The sequence below is a fragment of the Panthera uncia genome, chromosome A2, assembly GCF_023721935.1.
Source record: "Panthera uncia isolate 11264 chromosome A2, Puncia_PCG_1.0, whole genome shotgun sequence".
Taxonomy (NCBI): domain Eukaryota; kingdom Metazoa; phylum Chordata; class Mammalia; order Carnivora; family Felidae; genus Panthera; species Panthera uncia.
The window spans coordinates 119819867-119838679 of record NC_064816.1 but is presented as its reverse complement, the minus strand read 5'-3'; the positions used below and the strand labels follow the sequence as shown (position 1 = coordinate 119838679).

Sequence of the window (18813 nt, the reverse complement as noted above, 5' to 3'; positions counted from 1 at the left end):
CAAAAATAAACAATAAACATTAAGAAGTTGAAAAATAAAAATAATTATATTAACTACTGATTTAATTGTGCATTTGTCAAAATTCATGGAATATGTATAAAAAGAGAACAAGTTTCACTATGAATAAATTAAAAATTAATGCATTAATTTTTTTAAAAAAGTAAATTCTAAAATGTAATGATGACCTATTATTATATCAGAAAAAATAATTATATTAGCTGGTATTTAGAGTCCATCAAATAACTTACTTCCTTGGAAATTTAAGAGCTTTTTCTGAGTTGGGAAATTATAGAACTGAAAAGGTTCTAATAAGCCCTTCCCGCCAGAAGCAGGACAGGACCCCAGTTTTCCTCAGCCTGGCCAGTGACCTTTTGCCCACCACAATGCCCCCTAAGGGATACAGAACACATCTGCATGCTCTAAAACTATCCAGAACAATGTAGTAGCAAAGGAAAAACTTTTAAAAATACCAAAAACTTCACTGCACTTTTCCTAGTGCTTAGTCAAATGCTTTTACTTACTGATAGAAACTTAGAGTAAACATCCAGTTTGGTTATAAATGAAATCTTGCTTCAACATATGAAAATTTTTGCATTGGAAAAAATCCTTACAGCCTGATGTTTTTCTGGCATGTGTTCTGTTCTTTCAGTTAGCGGCCTTAGTTATTAAAGACAGCTGTGTCCATTGCTTATGAATATTATGGATGCTGAAAACCTAATAACAAAACCAAAAATTCTCAAGAGTCCCCTCCCTCTACTTTTCTTGAACTTGAAGCTGAAAAGAAACACATTTCCCACCAATGTCAAGAACTCTCACTCCTGTCATCTACCAATCACATTCATAAACTCAGATTGGTATGGGAAAAGAACCCTAAAGTCAACACAGCTCTACAACCAAAATGTGAAAGTATATTAAAGCTTGTTTTGTCAGATTAAAGCATGAAAAAAAGTAAGATGTGTATCGATATGAATGATGTGGTGAGAGTAATTCTTCATACTCATTTTGAAATTAAAAAGTAACTTTTCTATTATTGAATTTTTGTTCTTAAAACATGACCAAAGTATACTCCTTTGCAAGGAATAACTGCTTTTATTGATGTTTTGATTACATTACAAATTTATCTTTAATCAGACCGAAAATGAAACAGGTATGTTTTTTTCCCCTCACTAAAGAGAATGTCATGGACAAACTATGGCCTTTGTTTTTGTTCATTATGAGTAGCAGTTTTTTGTGTGTGTTTAACTCCAGCAATATTCAGAGGTTTAAAAAGTCCCCACATAGGACATCTGGAATAGAATACTGTTAATCATGATCAGATTGTCTGATGCTGATGTGTATCATAGGGAACAGAAGAGGCCCTAGAACAAAACAGCAGTGCACAGAACTGTGCGATAGATAATATTTGACACTGGATATAACTTGGGTTGTTTATACATTTCATGGTGCTCCTTGTACAGAAGGTTCATCCAGATCCTGGAGGCCTGTCCCCTTTCCAAATAGCAAAATCTGCTTGATATTTCAAGCTGGACCTTCTAAACCACACTAAGTATTTAGGTGGGTTTACAAGGGATGATTCACTGCACTGACTCAGTGTAGGCTCAGGGATGAGCTTTAGAAGACAATGTTGGATGTGTTCAGGGGAAATATTCTTCTGCGTGGCTCCCTGCGATCCCAACACATTGCTGCTTACATTAAACAAGTGGTATCATTTAAAATTCCACTCAAAGGGAATGGTGGTAATTGAAGCCATTCACAGGACCACAAAAGCACTGCCACCCTCCAAATTGAACATTTGAATGACATTTAAAAGGTGCCAAAATGTGTAATCAATTCATTCAAAAGATAATTCCTGAATATCTCATGTGTACAGAACTCTGGGATGGTTATTCAAGGAGAGACCAAGATGGCAATGAAAGTGAGCTACACTACTTTATTAAAACAGGCTATCGTGCTGAGATACTGATGAGAATCAAAGCACAGCAGCTTAAGGATGTCTGGAAATGACAGGGAGAATGGAAGCAGGAGGGAAAGGAAAAGGGAAGGAAGAGCACAGGGAGGGGAGGGGGAGCCATAAAGCAGAAACAAGGAGCAGACCCATAGTACTAATTTTTTAAAAAATTAAGTTTTCGTGGTAATAACAAAAAACAAAACAAAACAAAAGATCAAAACATCTGGAAATATTCTAAAGTATCACAACACGGATGTTTTATTCTATTTTGTTGACAAAATGGAGTATTTCTTTTTACTTTTATTAATAGATGTTTCCTTTCCCTTCCTCCCACACCACAGAGAGATACTTTCTGACACTTGCCCTCCCATGAGGCTGAGGCATCACCCTCACCCCTCCCTCTGAACACTGCCACTTGGAAGTCTCCTTGTCAGTTTTTGGAATGCCTGGGTGGCTCAGTCAGTTAAGTGTCTGACTCTTGATTTCAGCTCAGGTCGTGATCTCAGGGTCATGAGATCAAGCCCCACGTTGGACTTCACACCGGGCATGCAGCCTGCTTGGGATTCTCTCCCTCCCTCTCTCCCTCTCTCTCTGCACCTCCCCTCCTCTCTCTCTCTCTCTTTCTCTGTCTTTCTGTCTCTCTCTCAAAATAAATAAACTTAAAAATTAAAATAGAATAAAATAAAATACTTTAGATTGGATTCTCTTCCCTCTACAGATTTATCATAAACTCTTCAAGTCACTATGCTCAATGAAAGAAAAAAGTGAATATGTAGCTTATTGCCTTCAAGATTGAAACAAAGTCCCAAGTAGGAAGGTAGAAGGCTCTATATTGTATAACTCATTTCCAAGAACATGGATACTCCAATCAGAAAGTGTAAGACCAGGCATTTAGTCAAATATTTACTGTTTCCTACATTCAAGACACTGCACTCAAAGGTGTAAGGCACGTTATGCTTGTCCACAAGAAACAAAATCTAAACCACAGAATGAGGGAAGGTAGGAAAGGATGGAAACAAGAGTCCCAGTGGAATAACAGCCTGAGAAGGGATCAGGAGGGATCTTTCACACTCTGAGCCACAAGACAAAGAGAAACCTGTGGGGAGACAGAGAGACTGCAGAGCTGTGGGTTAGGAAAGAGGCATTGTAGAAACTCAAAGAATAGCTTCACTTTAGCCTAGGAACAGGTACAGAAGATCACTGTCTCAAAATGAAGGGGTCAGAGGTGGAAAGAGAGGAGTTTAAACAAAGAAAAGTCTCAGATTAATTACATTTGAGAGGTAACAATGTAGACTCACATTTTGTTAATATATTTGGATCAAGATCGGAAGAGAAAAGATTGGAAGAACACACAGGATTTTTGGCAAACTCTGCCAGTATCCAACATGCAACATACACACTAAGGTACAACTATACACACAGCATTTTTGTCTGTGCTTTTAAAAACACACCTTTGCATAACAAGGAGGAGATGAATATCCTTCATACATATATACATACATTCAATAGAACTTTAAGCACTCGGTAGAAAAATGAGAAATAAAAACACAAGTTACAGAAAAAATACAACAGACTTTGACATATGAATAATATTCAGTTTCAGAAGTAAAATGTCAATGAAAACAAGGTTTACAAATTAAAAAACACTCTTGGTGCAAGACACCTATGTGTTGAAGATTGAGGTGGAAATTAGGGCATCACTTACATGAGTTATTTTAGCAACACACACACACACACACACACGCACACACACACAGAAGTGTTCGTATCCTTGACCCGTTAATTATACTTCTATGAATTTAGCCTAAGAAAACAATCAGAGAAACAAAGAAAGATTAATTTTCAAAGATGTTTGTTGTTTACTCATAACCGTGAAAACTGAGAACAGCATTAGTTTTTTAATACCAAAAAAAAAGACTAAATAATTCATAGTATACTGATAGAATATTATGTAGCTATTAAAAATATTTTTCAATTTTTGGTGACTTTTTAATGAGATGGAGATATGTTCACAATATAATGATAAATGAAAATAACCAAGATACAAGACTGCATATAGAATGTGATCCTATCTAGCTTTATAACTATATATAAATATGGAGAAAAAAAGTTGGAAGGAAATGTATCAAATCCTATGAACAGTGATTATCTTTGAATTGTACAGTTGTTTCTATCTGTCTTGTCAGATAGAATCCCACCTGGAATTTTTATAATTATATAATTATATATAATTATATATTCTATACAAATTATATAATTTATATAGTTGGTACATATTATCATACAATATCATCTTATACTTTGTACATGAAAAATGCAGGGTGGTTCAATTTGGGATGCATTTTTAATATACCCAAGTCAATAGATTATAATTGTCTGGAGATAAAAATGAAATCTTCATCTTTGAGTGCTCAGTGCCTAATATACTAACACATAGCAGACAACCATCGTTAAATTAATAATGGTTGGCTGGCTGTAGAGATAAATGATGGATGAAAAGATGGAAGGAGGAATGGCTAAACAGGTGGGAAATTCTTCAGCATTTAGTAAAATCAATATGCTTCCTGGATTTTTAGGAGATAAAGGGAGCTCATCATTGTGACAGAACTTAAAGAGTATAAAAGAGAGAGGGGAAAAATCGACGGAATGATCTTTGCAAGGATACAATGGGATGAGATTTAACCAATCGAGCTCATTTTCTTACCAAACTCTACTCAAATATGTAAATGCATCTGCTTTTAGATGGATAGGAGAAAAGCAACTGCTCAAAAGCAATCATACAATTGCCCCTTCATTCTACCGAGAGGACAAATATCCACTCACAGAACCACTGAAACTCATGTCCAGGGGAACCCAACTCCTCTGTATAATCTCTAAAGAAGGCTCTCCCAATTGCTGCTTCAACTCTGTTGGTGACTACTGCAAGGGATAGATAGGCCCCATCAGATAAACATTTATTTCTATCTCTTCAGAAGCAGAGGCAGTGAGACTGGCTCTGTCCCAGCAACTATCACATGTTCTTTGTGTATTCATAATTTCTTGGCGAGGAAACACACTATAGATCACAGTGTCTCTGTTCTCCAACTGATGTGAGGGTAACAGATATGTGTTCTTCATCCACTCTGGCATCATGGTGACATATACTTAGGCTGAATGCCCAAGGCTGAAATCTGGTATGAGTTTAAACTTTCTTAGACTTGTGAACTTCTGAGAGAGAAGTGTAATTCACACTTTTATTGTGTTTGTACCTCTTGCACCAAAATTGCACCAAAAATGCTCACCTCACCATTATTTCTCTCTCAAAATGTCTGGTTGCTCTTCACTCCATAGATTCAAATGGCATTTCCCACTTCCAAATGCCTATAATCAGACATAATATCTCAAAATTACACTGATTGGTCATGGGGAGGGAGGGTAGATGAGAGAGAAATGACATGTGGCTTTATAATCAAGCAGTTCAAGATTTCAATTCTTATTAGCTCTTTGATCTTAGGCAAGATTTTAAACTCAGAATCTCAGTTTCTTCACCAAAAAAAAAAAAAAATGGGGCTAATACCTCCCTGGATTGCAGGACAATTTTGAAAATTAATGTGAAATCATTACATGTATCTGGCACAGGATACACACAGTAAAAGTAGCTTTTACTATCAATAATGCTCCTGTAAATAAATCATTTGCTATCTCTTTTCAAAGTATGTGTTTTCCTATAAATGTTCAACTGTCATCTAGAAAAACTGTCATGTTATGTAGAAAAATAACTTTATAGGCTGCTTCAGTTATAAATTATATAAAGAAATAAGCATAAGGAAGCTTAGAAGCCACAAAAAATAAAGACATATATAGGGACTAAAATCTAGGATTTGGACTGAAAACACATGAGGCAGGGCTAAAATAGGATTTCAAATATACAACAGTTATCCCCAGACTTTTTAACATCAAAAAAAGTAAGCTTCCTGTTGATGTCAGGAACTCCTTAAAAGTACTCAACTAGTAATACAGATAACTCAATGAGGCTCATGAACTCTTTAAGATCCCCCTTGGAGCCCTGGCCTCGCTGTTCCCACCAATTCTAGACTAGTATATCATATGAGTCTATCAGTATACCACTCCAAATCAAGACCTTACAGTGAAAAACCCACCTTAAACTAGATCCTGCCACCCAAAGCTCATAAATATCTCACCTTTGCCTTCTTCCTTCTAAAACATTATTTTAAACCTCTGTCAAGGTAATGACCAATAAACACAGTAAGCAAAAAACTTGGCTTTGCCTTACAAACAGGTTATTTTGGTGGCATTTTCAAGAAGCAAGAATTTGACACCCCCATGACAACAGCTGTACATTTATGGATTCTATCTAAAGAGAATGGCATTACAATAGACTTTCCAATAGAAGTCTTAGCTGACGGATTACAACTGCTCCGATTCATTCTAACATAAAACACCAGGATTCAGAACCTCATGATCTAGCCAAAAATAAGTATAGCACCAGCTACTTCTCTAAGCAAGTTGGAGGCCCCTCCTAGTGGTCAAGTGCTATCCACATCTTAAAGAAAAGACTCTTTTTTTCAACTGACTATTCAAAACCAGGAACTTTTCGTCCTCAGGGTGCTGGTACATCCACAATGCAAAACAGAACATTCCAACAATTATACCAACATTTCAGACTACTTTTGAAAACTATTCTGAAGGTTTGGGGCCCACACTATTTAGATAAACTGCCCACATTAATCCAATTCACTCGATAATTGCTCAATTCTCCAATTTATTGCCCAGATGTAGCCAAATTTCTCCCTGTGGATAAGGAAGATATAATGACAGCCTGTGTCTAAAATGTGCCAAATTGCACATATTACAACAAGTAAGGGAGAGGCCCTGTGAGAAGTTTCAGGCATGGAGGGTCCCAAGTCCCCATGCAGGAGGAACAGCCGTGTGGATGGGAATATGTAACTTGGATTGCCGTGGCATCACGTGACCACAGAAATAATGAGATGTCTCACTGCTTCCTATTGTAGGGAAGTGCAATCCGAAGCCGAACGCACTGGAACAGGGAGAGGTCAGACATGTCTCCCAGGGCAAGGTCAACTCTAAAAGTTGCGAATCATGCTCTCTTTTCAAAGCTCTGCCACAGCAAGTGGTCCTGACAGTTGGCAAGTGCTTCCTGCGGTTGCATCTTCCTGCTGCCATGAGTAGTAGGAATCTTTGAGGCTTAAGGCGCACGTTCCAGAGAAGACCTCTCCAGGGAAGTCATCTGCATTCCATACAAAGCAATTTATTATAAGTGCTACAGCAGCTGAACATAAATCCATCTTCCTTTCTGAGCTCATCTACTGTGATGTGCATCTCTCTATTCCCTGCTGAACTTGCAAAGACTAAACGTGCAGGGGGAAACTAAATTAGCAGAGTGGAGAGAGAGGCAATGGGGAAAGAAAGGAAAATCAAACTCAGCAGTCATTTGTTCATAAATTCAGCAATTACTATGTATGCCCATTACATATCAAGCACTAAGGATACAAACCATTTTTCCCTCATGGAGTCAAATACAATTGTCACAAACAAACAAATCTAATTATAAATCATTTTAAATGTTTGGGAAGTAAAGTATGGGCTGCCCTAAAAGGTTTAGCAACATGACCTGATCTCATCTTGAGAATCAGACCGAGTTTCCCTAAAAAGGAAATGTTTGGGCTTCCGAGTACGGGATAAGTGGGTATTAGCTAAGCATGGGGGGTGATAAGGAGAAGAAAGGAGAGAAAAGGCAGCCCAGGTAAAGGCTATGAGATATTAGACCATGCTCCTCAAACTTTATTTGGCAAGTAAATCCTCCAGGGAGCTTATTAAACTCCAGATTTCAATTCAGTAGGTCTGGGGTAGGGCCTGGGCTTCTGCATTTTTAACAAGCTCTCAGGTAAGACCAACACTGCTGGTCAGGTCCACGCTTTGAGTCATGAGGATCCTGAAGATCTGCCCAGGGGCCAGAGCAGACAGAATGTGGGAGGGCCACAGATGAGGCCAGAGAGCTTGGGGAGAGGTCGGGCCAAGCCAGGCTGTGCAGAACATCTTAAGGAATTTGGTCTAAGAGGAACGGGAACCATGAAGATCTCCATTTTCTTTGTTCTCTCCAAATAACCTTCTTAGGAGTTTCACTTTCCCTGGGAGACAGCACTTTGCAATATCTAAAGTGTAAGTGAGAGCAAAGGTGTTTATGGACTTCATGGCTTCTAAGAGCCAATAAAGTACAGCTCCTTCATCACAGACAGCCCATTAACAACCCATGTTTATTAGTAAAAATCCTCTGAACTTAATACGCCTTTGTCAGCAAAAGTAATTGATCTTGGCCAGTTAATTTGGCTCGTTTTGCAGACTGAGGACTTGCCACTCTTTTAAGAGTATCCTACAACTCTGTGGGCTTTACTCCCTTCGGTAAGGAATTTCCAAGAACGCTGAGCCCATAGGGTTCTTAAAATAGTTTACTAAAAAAGAACACAAACATCTCTCATTGGCACCTTGGTCTTTAGTCTTACAAGTCTGAAGACATTGGGTTTTACAGAAATGTCTGTGCCAACTGCCACCATCCTGTTCCCTGAAAACTTGACCAAACAAAGGCAAACGGAACTGCATGCTGTCCAGTTAGGCAGGTAGTAAAAAATTCAAACTTAAACAAAAAAGAAACAGATGCATGCTTTAACCAATGCTCGGTATACTTTATAAACAATTCTGTGCTTGGTATACTTTAACCAATGCTTGGTATACTTTATAAACAATTCTTTGCTTCTGTGTTAGGAAAGAATCCTCCTCTTTCCATTTTAAAAGGAGCATAGGACCTGTTCACACTGAACACGTGCCATAGGGAACGCACTCCAGTATGACTCAGACAACTCTATAGAACAGCCAGAAGCACTCCAGTTTTCACCCCCCTGATTAGTACTAGGGCTCTGGAGAAGTAATTCTCTTGGCTCTCTTATTTATGTAATGGGTACATGGGGGTTATACAGTTTAACAAGGGATAGTAAAGCGCTGCATTTTTCTGTGAGTCACGATGATATTCACACCTAAAAATGTTAGATGCTCTGCTTCTGGAATGAGTAAGAGCAAGAGGTTGTGAAATCCTCCCCAGATATCGTCACGCATTAGCATGCTCTCAACTGTCTGGAATGCCGTATATACTGGAATGCCTGCCCTACATCGAGGATGTAAAATCATGCGCAAGGCATCTGTTTCATTATCTAAGGAATCCATCTCAATAAGATGAAATGTCTTTTCTGGTGGTCTGCCCCTGTCACCACATCACAAAAACACGGGTAGACCATTTTCACAAATTCGGAGAGTGAAACAAAAAAGGGCCGAATGTAAAATGTAAGCCACATGGCACCACATGGCTTATGTGATATCTCCTTGAGAGCGAGGAGCACCTCGGAGAGTTGGTAAGTCATCCGTCAGAGACGGAGTACACACGGGGGATGCCTCACATGTGCATGACTCTGTATGGGGTGCTCCCAGGCAGGCAGAACTCTAATGAGAACGGGATATCTACCTACAATAGATTCCCCTAGGCAAGAAGGCGCGGGTCAGCTCTGAAGGGCATAATTGTCACTGGAAGAGAAGCAATTACTGGGTTTCAGTGTCCTACGTCATAAGACAGCAATAGAAAAGAAGAATACTAGTGACACTGAACACTCACAGTGCTCAGTGGCGAGGTTAGAAAGACATGCAGAAGCTACAACCTGCTACCTGGAAGTGTGTGTGTGTGTGTGTGTGTGTGTGTGTGTGTGTGTGCATGTGTGTGGGTGCGTGTGTGTGTGTGTGTATGCACGCACATGTGAGAGAAGGAGGAAGGGAAAGACGGCAGGTGAGCTAGCCAGTGAGAGCCGTGAGCCTTAGGAACACAAATGAGAAAACTGCGGTTGCTACCATCTGGGGAATGAAGTGGTCACCGAGTTAGTTGCAGTGGGGTGGTGATAACCGACTTTGAAATCTCAAGCACTCACCAGATGAAGAAGGAAAAGAAAGGAGTTCCAGACCAGGCCAGCAGCATGAGCAAAGGAAAACACTGATGGTCCAGTGTTCTAAAGACGTGTGCATGCATATATACATATGGGTATATGCATGTGTATGCACATATATACATACATATTCAGAGACATGAAAATATTAATGTATAGTTCATGTGTGTACATGTGCCATATACATATACAAATATGCCGTAGCTGACTATGTTGCTGCCCCACCTCCATCCTCTCACCCTTACCACATGAGTGTGCATGCCAGACTCCCAACGGCCAGCACCTGTGCTTCTTCCTCTCACTGCTAGAGGCCACTTTGTCACCTGAGTGGCAGGCTCATATTGGTACCCAATCAAGACCCCTCTGGAGTAGAAGGGAGTTGCTGTAAACATATCTCATGTTCTTCACCTCTCAGCAGAAATTCTGAGGCATGAATCTCATACTGGCTTCCAAAATTTGCCCGGCAGGAGTGCACTCTGGTCGGGTACAAGGATACTTGCTTGGTTGGGTACAAGGATACTTGCTTGGTGACACCCCCTCGCCAGGGTGCCTCCCCTCCCTCCCCAGAGTCATCACCACACTCCTCTGCCAGTGTCCTCTCTAAGGAAATGACTTACATGTAAATCCTTATCTCAGGGCCTGTTTCTGGGGGAATCCAAACTTGGACATGTAAATGTGTGTGTTTGCATTTATATTTATAAGCATGTTTACATAGATTTGTATAGTTATGTGGATATATACACTTGTAGATATAGACGTACACACATACAAATATATATGCACACAGATACCACATACATACCCCTGGGCCAGTATGTACATTTGCAATGTTACTTCTAAAGCAAACATCCGTAGTCATCACTTTCAAGAACAGGGCCATTTGCTGCCAAGACATTATCTTTTTTTTTTCTTTTAGGGTACTACATCAAAAGGCAGCAAAGTGAAAGAATATTAAAAATGAGGTTATTTTAATAACAAGCTACAAAAAGACAAAGCTTACACCTCAAATTTTTGTGTCCACAAAAAGAAAAACTGCTCTCGGGGCCCTCCTCATATCCAAGCCTTCATACAAATGTCCGATCCCCAAGCAAGAGCTCCCTCCTCTCTTCTACTTATCTTATTAGCTTAAAAACTGACATTAGGAACATAAGAAAAAGCCATTCACTGCCCCTCATGTGTTAAGGGTGGCAACACAGAGAGCTAGAAAGAATACAGGATTAGGAAATTAGGAAATTAAAATACAGGAATAGAGAAAAGATACAGTATATATGTCTGGAGAAGACTCACTAGCAGGAAAGCTTTGGCAAGTAACATCTCTGGATTTTTATTTCTTCAATTGAAAATGGAAGCAGGACTTCCAGGCGCCTGAACTTGGCTCTCAGGTATGTTTTGTTCAGCATGCTTGTGTTTACAAACACAAGAGATCTGAATGCCTTGAGCACATTTGAGTTTGTGACCCCTGTACATATAATTCCTAAACTCATTCGCAGTTCCCAACATTGGATAACTTTGTGTGATTGTCACCAGTAAAACCGCAGCAGCCTTCCATCCTCCTGCCACCTGCTGAACTTCCTCTCCAAGGAGGCTTAGCTGCCTAACCTTGGCCCACCTTTATGGAAAAGACAATTCATACAGATGCAGATTTAAAATTTCCTACTGAAATGTGTCTTGTTTTTCTTCAATTTACCCAAAAGAATGAGACTAAATTTTAAAAAAATTATCAGAAAACTTTACCAACATGGAAGAAATAAAATTAAGACATGGGCAGCAGTTAATGGCTTATTTACATAAAAATAACATAAAACTATTTAAACATAATTAGCAAGAGGAGAAAAGCATGGCAGTTGAGTCTGAATATGCAAACTTCTGTTTATCAGGAAATTACTTTTGTACTTTTGTATATTATTATAGTATTATGGGTATTATATACCTCATATTACATACTTTTTATATACTCTTCTCTCTGCCTCCCTTCCTTTCTTTCCTTCTTTTCCCCCATACAAAAACCATCACTCTTGGTCATGTTTACCTTAATATGGACTGTCTAGGTTGTGTGTGCATGTCTGATGTAGGGAGAGGGAAAGACTTTAGAAAAGACATGCAGAGAAATGGCAAATGCTAAAACTATGATTTATGATGGTTCACATTTGATTCTACTTTGGTGAAATTAGGATACTGAAGTTCTCTATGTATGTTTTTTTAATATTCTGATATGCATACTATATGTTCTTCATTATAAAAGGTTAAAAGTTTTAAAAATATATGGTTGTGCTAACTCCCTACTGTAAATAACCTGGAGCACTGAATAAGACTAGCTTCCCCATCGTCACCATTACCATCATCACCACCAATGATCTTACTCCAAATTTAAAATACATTTATTAAAAAGATCCCTTTAAAATTATAGCATACGCCAAGTTTCTTCTTTCATTCCTAAGCACTCTGAAGCTATCCTCAGTATATGAATTCAAGTCAAAAATTCTTAGAAAGGCAAGTCTATGGCTTTGTCCCTACTCTGCTCTGAATCCACAGTTTAGTGGCCATTTCCTCCAATCCATCCCACCCCCTGCCAGTGAAAATGACCAAGCCTCAGATTAGGTTCTCTCACCCCACAGAATACACTGAAGCAAGCTGCACTTATCCTCATCTGCTTCCCATCTGACTACATTGAATAACTCTACAGCTGCCTCAGCCAGAAGCTTCTCTGCCCCAAAGAAGAGAGAACCCAAATCTTCCCAAAGAAGAAGGCAGTGGAGGGAAACCAGCCTCCCTCCCTCAATCTGCATTCAAACCAGTGATTCTCAACCAGGTGTGATCTTGCTCTCCAGGAGACATGTGACAACATCTGAAGACATTTCTGGTTATCATAACTGAGGGGTGTAAGAGCTATTGGCACCTAATGCGTCATAACCAGGGATGATGCTAAACACCCTACGATGTACAAGACAGTCCATACCACAAAGAATTACCCACCCCAGAATTGCAAGAGTGCCAAGATTGAGAAACCTGCCCTAGAGCAGCAGACTTTTTCCTTGGGTCTACATCTGGAGGGAGAGGAGGAAAGACTGTAAAGAAACTCAAGGCTGTTCTTGGTGGATCTCACCCACAATGAACCAGAAGGGACACCCTTAGAACATCCAGGGCAGTACTTACAACACAGGAACACCTGGTACATTTGTTTCCTTCTGGCTGAAATTCCTCCCCTTCTCGGTACTGCACACCCTCAAACACACAACCTAGAAAGCAAAGAAAAGTTTAGAATTAGGGCATGAGCCTTTGCTCAGCTTGACACGATGCTTCTGTCCACTGCTCATCCATCTCCCTCATCTAGCTCCCACCTCCACCTCCACCTCTACCTGGCAGAGTATCCTCTTTAACCAGGGGACAAGATCGCTTCATAGTTTAAAAAAAAAAAAAAAGTACAAAAGAGTGACAGGAGTCCAGAAACCTGAAGATGCTAGAAAGCGAATAAGATGATGGAAGCCAGGTCAGCCCAAGGGGGAGCACTGGATAGTGGCGAGCCCTACAAGTCTAAGGAACTCCCCATGACCACCCTGACCACAGCCAGGGGAACTAAACCCCAGAGGGGCTGGAAGAGGCAAACAGGAGAAGGCCAAGTGAGAGAAGTCCACAATGAGCCACACCCAGCAAATGACACAAATGACATGACCACTTGGTGAGTATCCAGGGAATATCCAGCCTCTGTCAGGCTCTTTGTATCCCTGATCTCATTCCATCTTCACAGTGAGTCTACAAAGTGGGGACTCTTGTAATTATCTCCATGGATGAGGGAAATATGGCTGAGAGAGAGGAAGTAATGCCCCCAGTAGGCAGGTGGCAGAGCTGATATTCAAACTCAGCTCTGACCTACCAGTTGCACCACACACAGGTTCGGGCACCAGGGCAGGAAGGGGAAAAGGCAGGGCAGGAGATGCCACACAGTTTTTCAGACCTACCCTGTGTGATATTAAAAAGGCTTAGCCACTAAGTTTGGCTAAAACTAGGATGAAAAGCCCAGGAGGTGTCTCCAATTCAGAATGATCCTCAGGACACTGCTGTATTCTTCTTTTTTTTTTTTTTTTTTTTTTTAATGTTTATTCATTTTTGAAAGAGAAAGAGAGAGCAGGGGAGGAACAGAGAGAGAGGGAGACACAGAACCCGAAGCAGGCTCCAGGCTCTGAACTGTCAGCACAGAGCCAGACGCGGGGCTTGAACCCATGAACCATGGGATCATCATGACTTGAGCTGAAGTCAGATGCTTAACTGACTGAGCCACCCAGGTACCCAGGACACTGCCGTATTCTTAAGAAATCCCACAAACGACTTGAAACACAGGCTGACCAGTAACCCCTGTGCCAAACAGGCCATGAGAAGACTGTCAGCTTATGGCTGACACTTTCCTCAGGACTGTCTTCACAAGATGCTTTGCCAGAATAGCTGAGGTCACTTTCCACATGGTAGACAGTGTCGGAACAAACACAGTAGTGCCAATAATCAGCAAAGGGGGCTCTTGTGAGAGACTGACTCATGGCCCTGAGAGTATTTAAAGGCCTGCCACCTGAAGTCATCGACAGAACTCACCAAACTCTTGAAGCAGTTGGTTCTTGATAAAAGGAAACAAGTATTACCCATAACCACCTAATCTGGCTACAGGACCTATTCATTTTAAATCTAGATATGGAGCCCTTTGTTCAACTGAAAGACATGAAAACAAATGCTACTGAGTCTGAAGCTAAATCACTGAGGGAAACTGTGGTTTTAAAGTCTATTTGATACCCACACCCAGAGCTAGCATACAACCACCTCTTTGCTGTTCCTGCTGATGCAGAAAGACTCAGTAAACTTGGGTCCCTCCCAGAGGCTGTATCTCAGCATTGTTAATGATGGCAGGTGCCCAGTTGTCTCCTTTCAAAGCACGCTTCCAACAAAGGGTCTTCAATTCTTTCATGTGTTTGCACACTGGTTTTGTCACAGATTGCCAGACAGATCAACCACAACAATCTACATTTGACAACTTAAATAAATAAACTTAAAATTTTAAATGAAAATTCTATGTAAACTGTTCCCATCACAACCCACCATCACTGAGTAAAGAGTCAGACAAAAGGAAAGAACCGACAACAAGAATGTCCTGAAATCTGTTTCAGGAAGAAGCCGACCGCAGACTGTACATGTTTGTCATTATGCAGAATACCATTCTGTGATCAATGACAGATGTCAGTCCTTCTGGATTCCCAAGGAGAATACCCCATGGCTTTCCTTGACTGTCCCTACCTAGACTTGGCTGAGTCCTCCCTCCCAAGACAAATGATAATACAGTCTGGATGTGGCCTCTTCTGAGTCTTCTGATTTACATCCCACAGGTTGGCCTTTGAAATTAAAGACAGAGAACAGAGTTGATTCTTGACCCCATCACCAAAGGCACACAGCCTGCCGAGGTGTCAGGGGGCCAGCGTGTGGCCCTGGCAAGCTAGCTTTTAAAGATTTGTCTCCCAGGGCATCTGGAACCAAGCAGAACAATTATTACGGTGTGCGTTTGGGGTGGAGGGGAGAAGTAGGCAGTGTAGTATAGTGGCCAAGAAAGAAAAGGGACCAGGCCCCAACTCTAACTCACAGGCCTTGGAGAGGTCCTTATTCTCACTAGATCTAATTTCTTCTTGTGCGAACTGCGGACATAACTCATCCCTCCCTGGACGGTCAGGAGGGCTTAGCACTGCAGTATGTGGAGGCACAGAGTTCAGGCTTTCCTTCTAGGGAACTCAACCAAAAGCCAAGCGAAAGAAGCAGTTGCTCAAATATGATAACTTCAACTGCTGGAATAAACTCACTCAGCTCTTTGTATACCCACGTTTTCAAAGGCAGCCTAAAAACATGACGATCTCGTAACTGAGGAGGAATGTTACATACACTGAGTTGATTCTGTACCAATAAAGCAGCAGTCTCTTCAACACAACTGAATTCATATTTAAGAGCTACAATAAATTTTAAATCTACATGGCATATAAAATTTGCTCTGTTATCAGTCTTAAGCTTGCCGGTGTATAGGAATTATCTGGGAGGCCTGGATTCCGCCCTCAGAGATGCTGATGGAACTGGTCTGAAATGCAGCCAGGGCATCAAGATTTATTTTTTAAAGCTTCCAAGGTGATGTTAATGTGCAGTCTAGAGAACTACTGATCTAACTTAATAAGGCCCCTTTAGGCATTTAAGGGTATGGTTACATAATACAAAGCATCTAATGCATTCAGAGGCAAAAGGAACACAAGCTAACTGTTTGATAGATACAAAATGATTGGATTATGGAAAGAAATCTTTTACTTTCCACCAATTTTTGGCCTTCTTGTAAGCTCATCCAAGAATACAAACTCCACAGAAATCCCAATGTGAAAAGGAAATCTGGCTCAAAAAAAGACTGTCCAGGGAACTCAGGAAGGTTAGAGGTAGTGGAGAGCAGCTGTCTTTACTGTCATTCAAAGATGAGAAAAAACTGGATTCTCTGATAGGGACTCAGGTCCAGGCTGATCTCAGACTGTATTTGGGTGGGGGAGGGGAAGCAGCTGCCTGCAGAGGGAGCAGGGCTCATGTTTGCAGAGCATCTCAGCATAGTACTGAGCCATTCCCCAGGAAGGTTTGCAGAACAGAAAGCCCCTTGGAAACTGGGTACTGGTTGTGAGTATCGCCTCCAGTGAGGAAAAGCACTGAGAGTAAAACCAAAACTCAGAATATCTGTCTGAGAGCATGGGCCAGGGGCTTAAAGGATCAGAAAAAAATCTCTCACCTCAAAATCCCTGGGCTTGTACCTAAGGGCAAGAAAAGATGCAGGAGGCCTTTGTAATCCTGTTCAGAAAAGTAAAAGGAAACACTCTAGCCACTGGAAGGGAAAGATCCTTTGCTGTCAGCTAGGCAGTGGGGCCCTCTAAAAAGACAGTGGATTCAACTCATTGCACCACACCGAAAATTGAGACCGGCAAAACCCTAAGCTAAATTCACTTAGGGACCCAGCTCTCAGTTTTCAGAAAACATCTGGTCACCTCATCACCAAGGCAAGCTCTAGCCAAGATACTGCAATATGAAGCAGTAAAAAGACATTTCTGGAAACAAGAGAAAGCCACAGCTTTTCCTTCCAAAGTAAGCGTTACCTGTGGCCCTGTGGAGTGGAAAGCAGGCCTCTGGAGCCTGGAGCACCCACGTGCCAAGACCTACAGCACATTGCATTCACGCTGGGCACACCAGAGAGTCCAACCGGACATTTCTGTGCAAAAGGAGTTTGCTCTCTAAACCTGTTATGTACACAGCCACAAAGTGAGGAAAGTTCCAGTCAGGAGGGGGAGAATCCTGCACTCTTGAGAGAGCTCACGGAGATTTGACAGTGATGTGCTCAGGGAGTCTAGCAGCCTTCCCTTCCTGAGAATGTTACCTGGACATGTGGGGCAGCACGTTCCCAGATGCTTGGAAGGGTTTTTACAATGAACAACACATCGCACCTCAGACTCTGTGACAACACCTTCCTGAAAAACAGAACGCCACAAACATGTCAGCCCAGAATTCCCATTGAGGAGCGATTCACTTTGGGCAAGTAACCCAGGGAATAGGGGAAGAGTCCAAACACAAGAGTGCAAAGGAAGGTGGGTGACAAGCCCAGAGGACATGGCACAAATGAGGTCACATCTCCCGGCTCACACCCCTGATGGTTTCGAACTCAGGGCACAAATCCTGTCTTGACCCTGCCCTCAGTCTTTCTCTTTGGCTCAAATTTCTTTCTTTTAAATCTAGTATTTAAGACCGTCCTACTGCCAGTCGGTAGTTGACAGAGTCTAGCGTTCATCCACAATTGTTTTAAGTTGTCAACACTTACTCTATTTTCTATAATTGTTATTCTACTTTAAGCCATTGATTATGAGGCACAGAGTATGAGCATAATACCCCAGCCTGGCATCTGGAGACCTAATTCTTTTTTTTTTTAATTTTTTTTTTAACATTTATTTATTTTTGAGACAGAGAGAGACAGAGCATGAACGGGGGAGGGTCAGAGAGAGGGAGACACAGAATCGGAAGCAGGCTCCAGGCTCTGAGCTGTCAGCACAGAGCCTGATGCAGGGCTCGAACCCACAGACTGTGAGATCATGACCTGAGCCGAAGTTGGCCGCTTAACCGACTGAGCCACCCAGGCGCCCCTGGAGACCTAATTCTTTACCACACTTCTAGAAATAACAAGGCCATCTTAGGAGTTTCACTCAGCCTCACATAGAAAGCCTGGCTCTCAAAAATCAAATGATGAGATTAGATAAAACTACTTTTTTAAAATAATTTTTTAATGTTTATTTATTTTTGTGTGTGTGTGTGAGAGAGAGAGAGTGGGGAAGGGGCAGAGAGAAAGGGAGACACAGAATCCGAAGCAGGCTCCAGGCTCTGAGCCGTCAGCACAGAGCCCAACACGGGGCTCAAACTCATGAACCACAAATCATGACCTGAGTTGAAGTCGCACACTTAACTGACTGAGCCATCCAGGCGCCCCAAGATACAACTACTTTAAAGTTCAAACTATATATGGAAAAATAGAGCCTTTAGATCTTAATGATGAAATCAAATGACTCACTTGCAAATGGATCTTGGGATTCTAGTATTTTAATGTCAATTGAAACATTTTTTACATTAATTTTCAGAGTTAGCCTTTGAAAAATCTTCTCCATATTCTCTGTCCATTTTATAAGTGGATTTTGTGTGTGTGTGTGTGTTTGATTTTGTTTTGCAGGGAGGGGTGGCACATGCTAAGAAAAAAAATTAACAATTTGACAACTGGATATTTTTCTTCATCCTGTCTGCTACCATATTATCTCAATCCAACAAGGAAAGTTATATCCTAAA

At 41.0% G+C, this 18813-nt stretch overlaps 1 protein-coding gene across 1 annotated transcript in view; it reads right to left on the bottom strand.

The window, feature by feature from the left end:
• The window catches only part of BMPER (BMP binding endothelial regulator), a 246556-nt gene that overhangs the window by 168495 nt on the left and 59248 nt on the right, over positions 1–18813 (bottom strand). The window contains exons 5-6 of the mRNA XM_049641682.1: positions 17366–17456; positions 13102–13184 (exon numbers count right to left, since the gene is read on the bottom strand). Coding sequence (XP_049497639.1) covers positions 13102–13184; positions 17366–17456 — 174 coding nt within the window. The remainder of the gene's footprint in view (positions 1–13101; positions 13185–17365; positions 17457–18813) is intronic.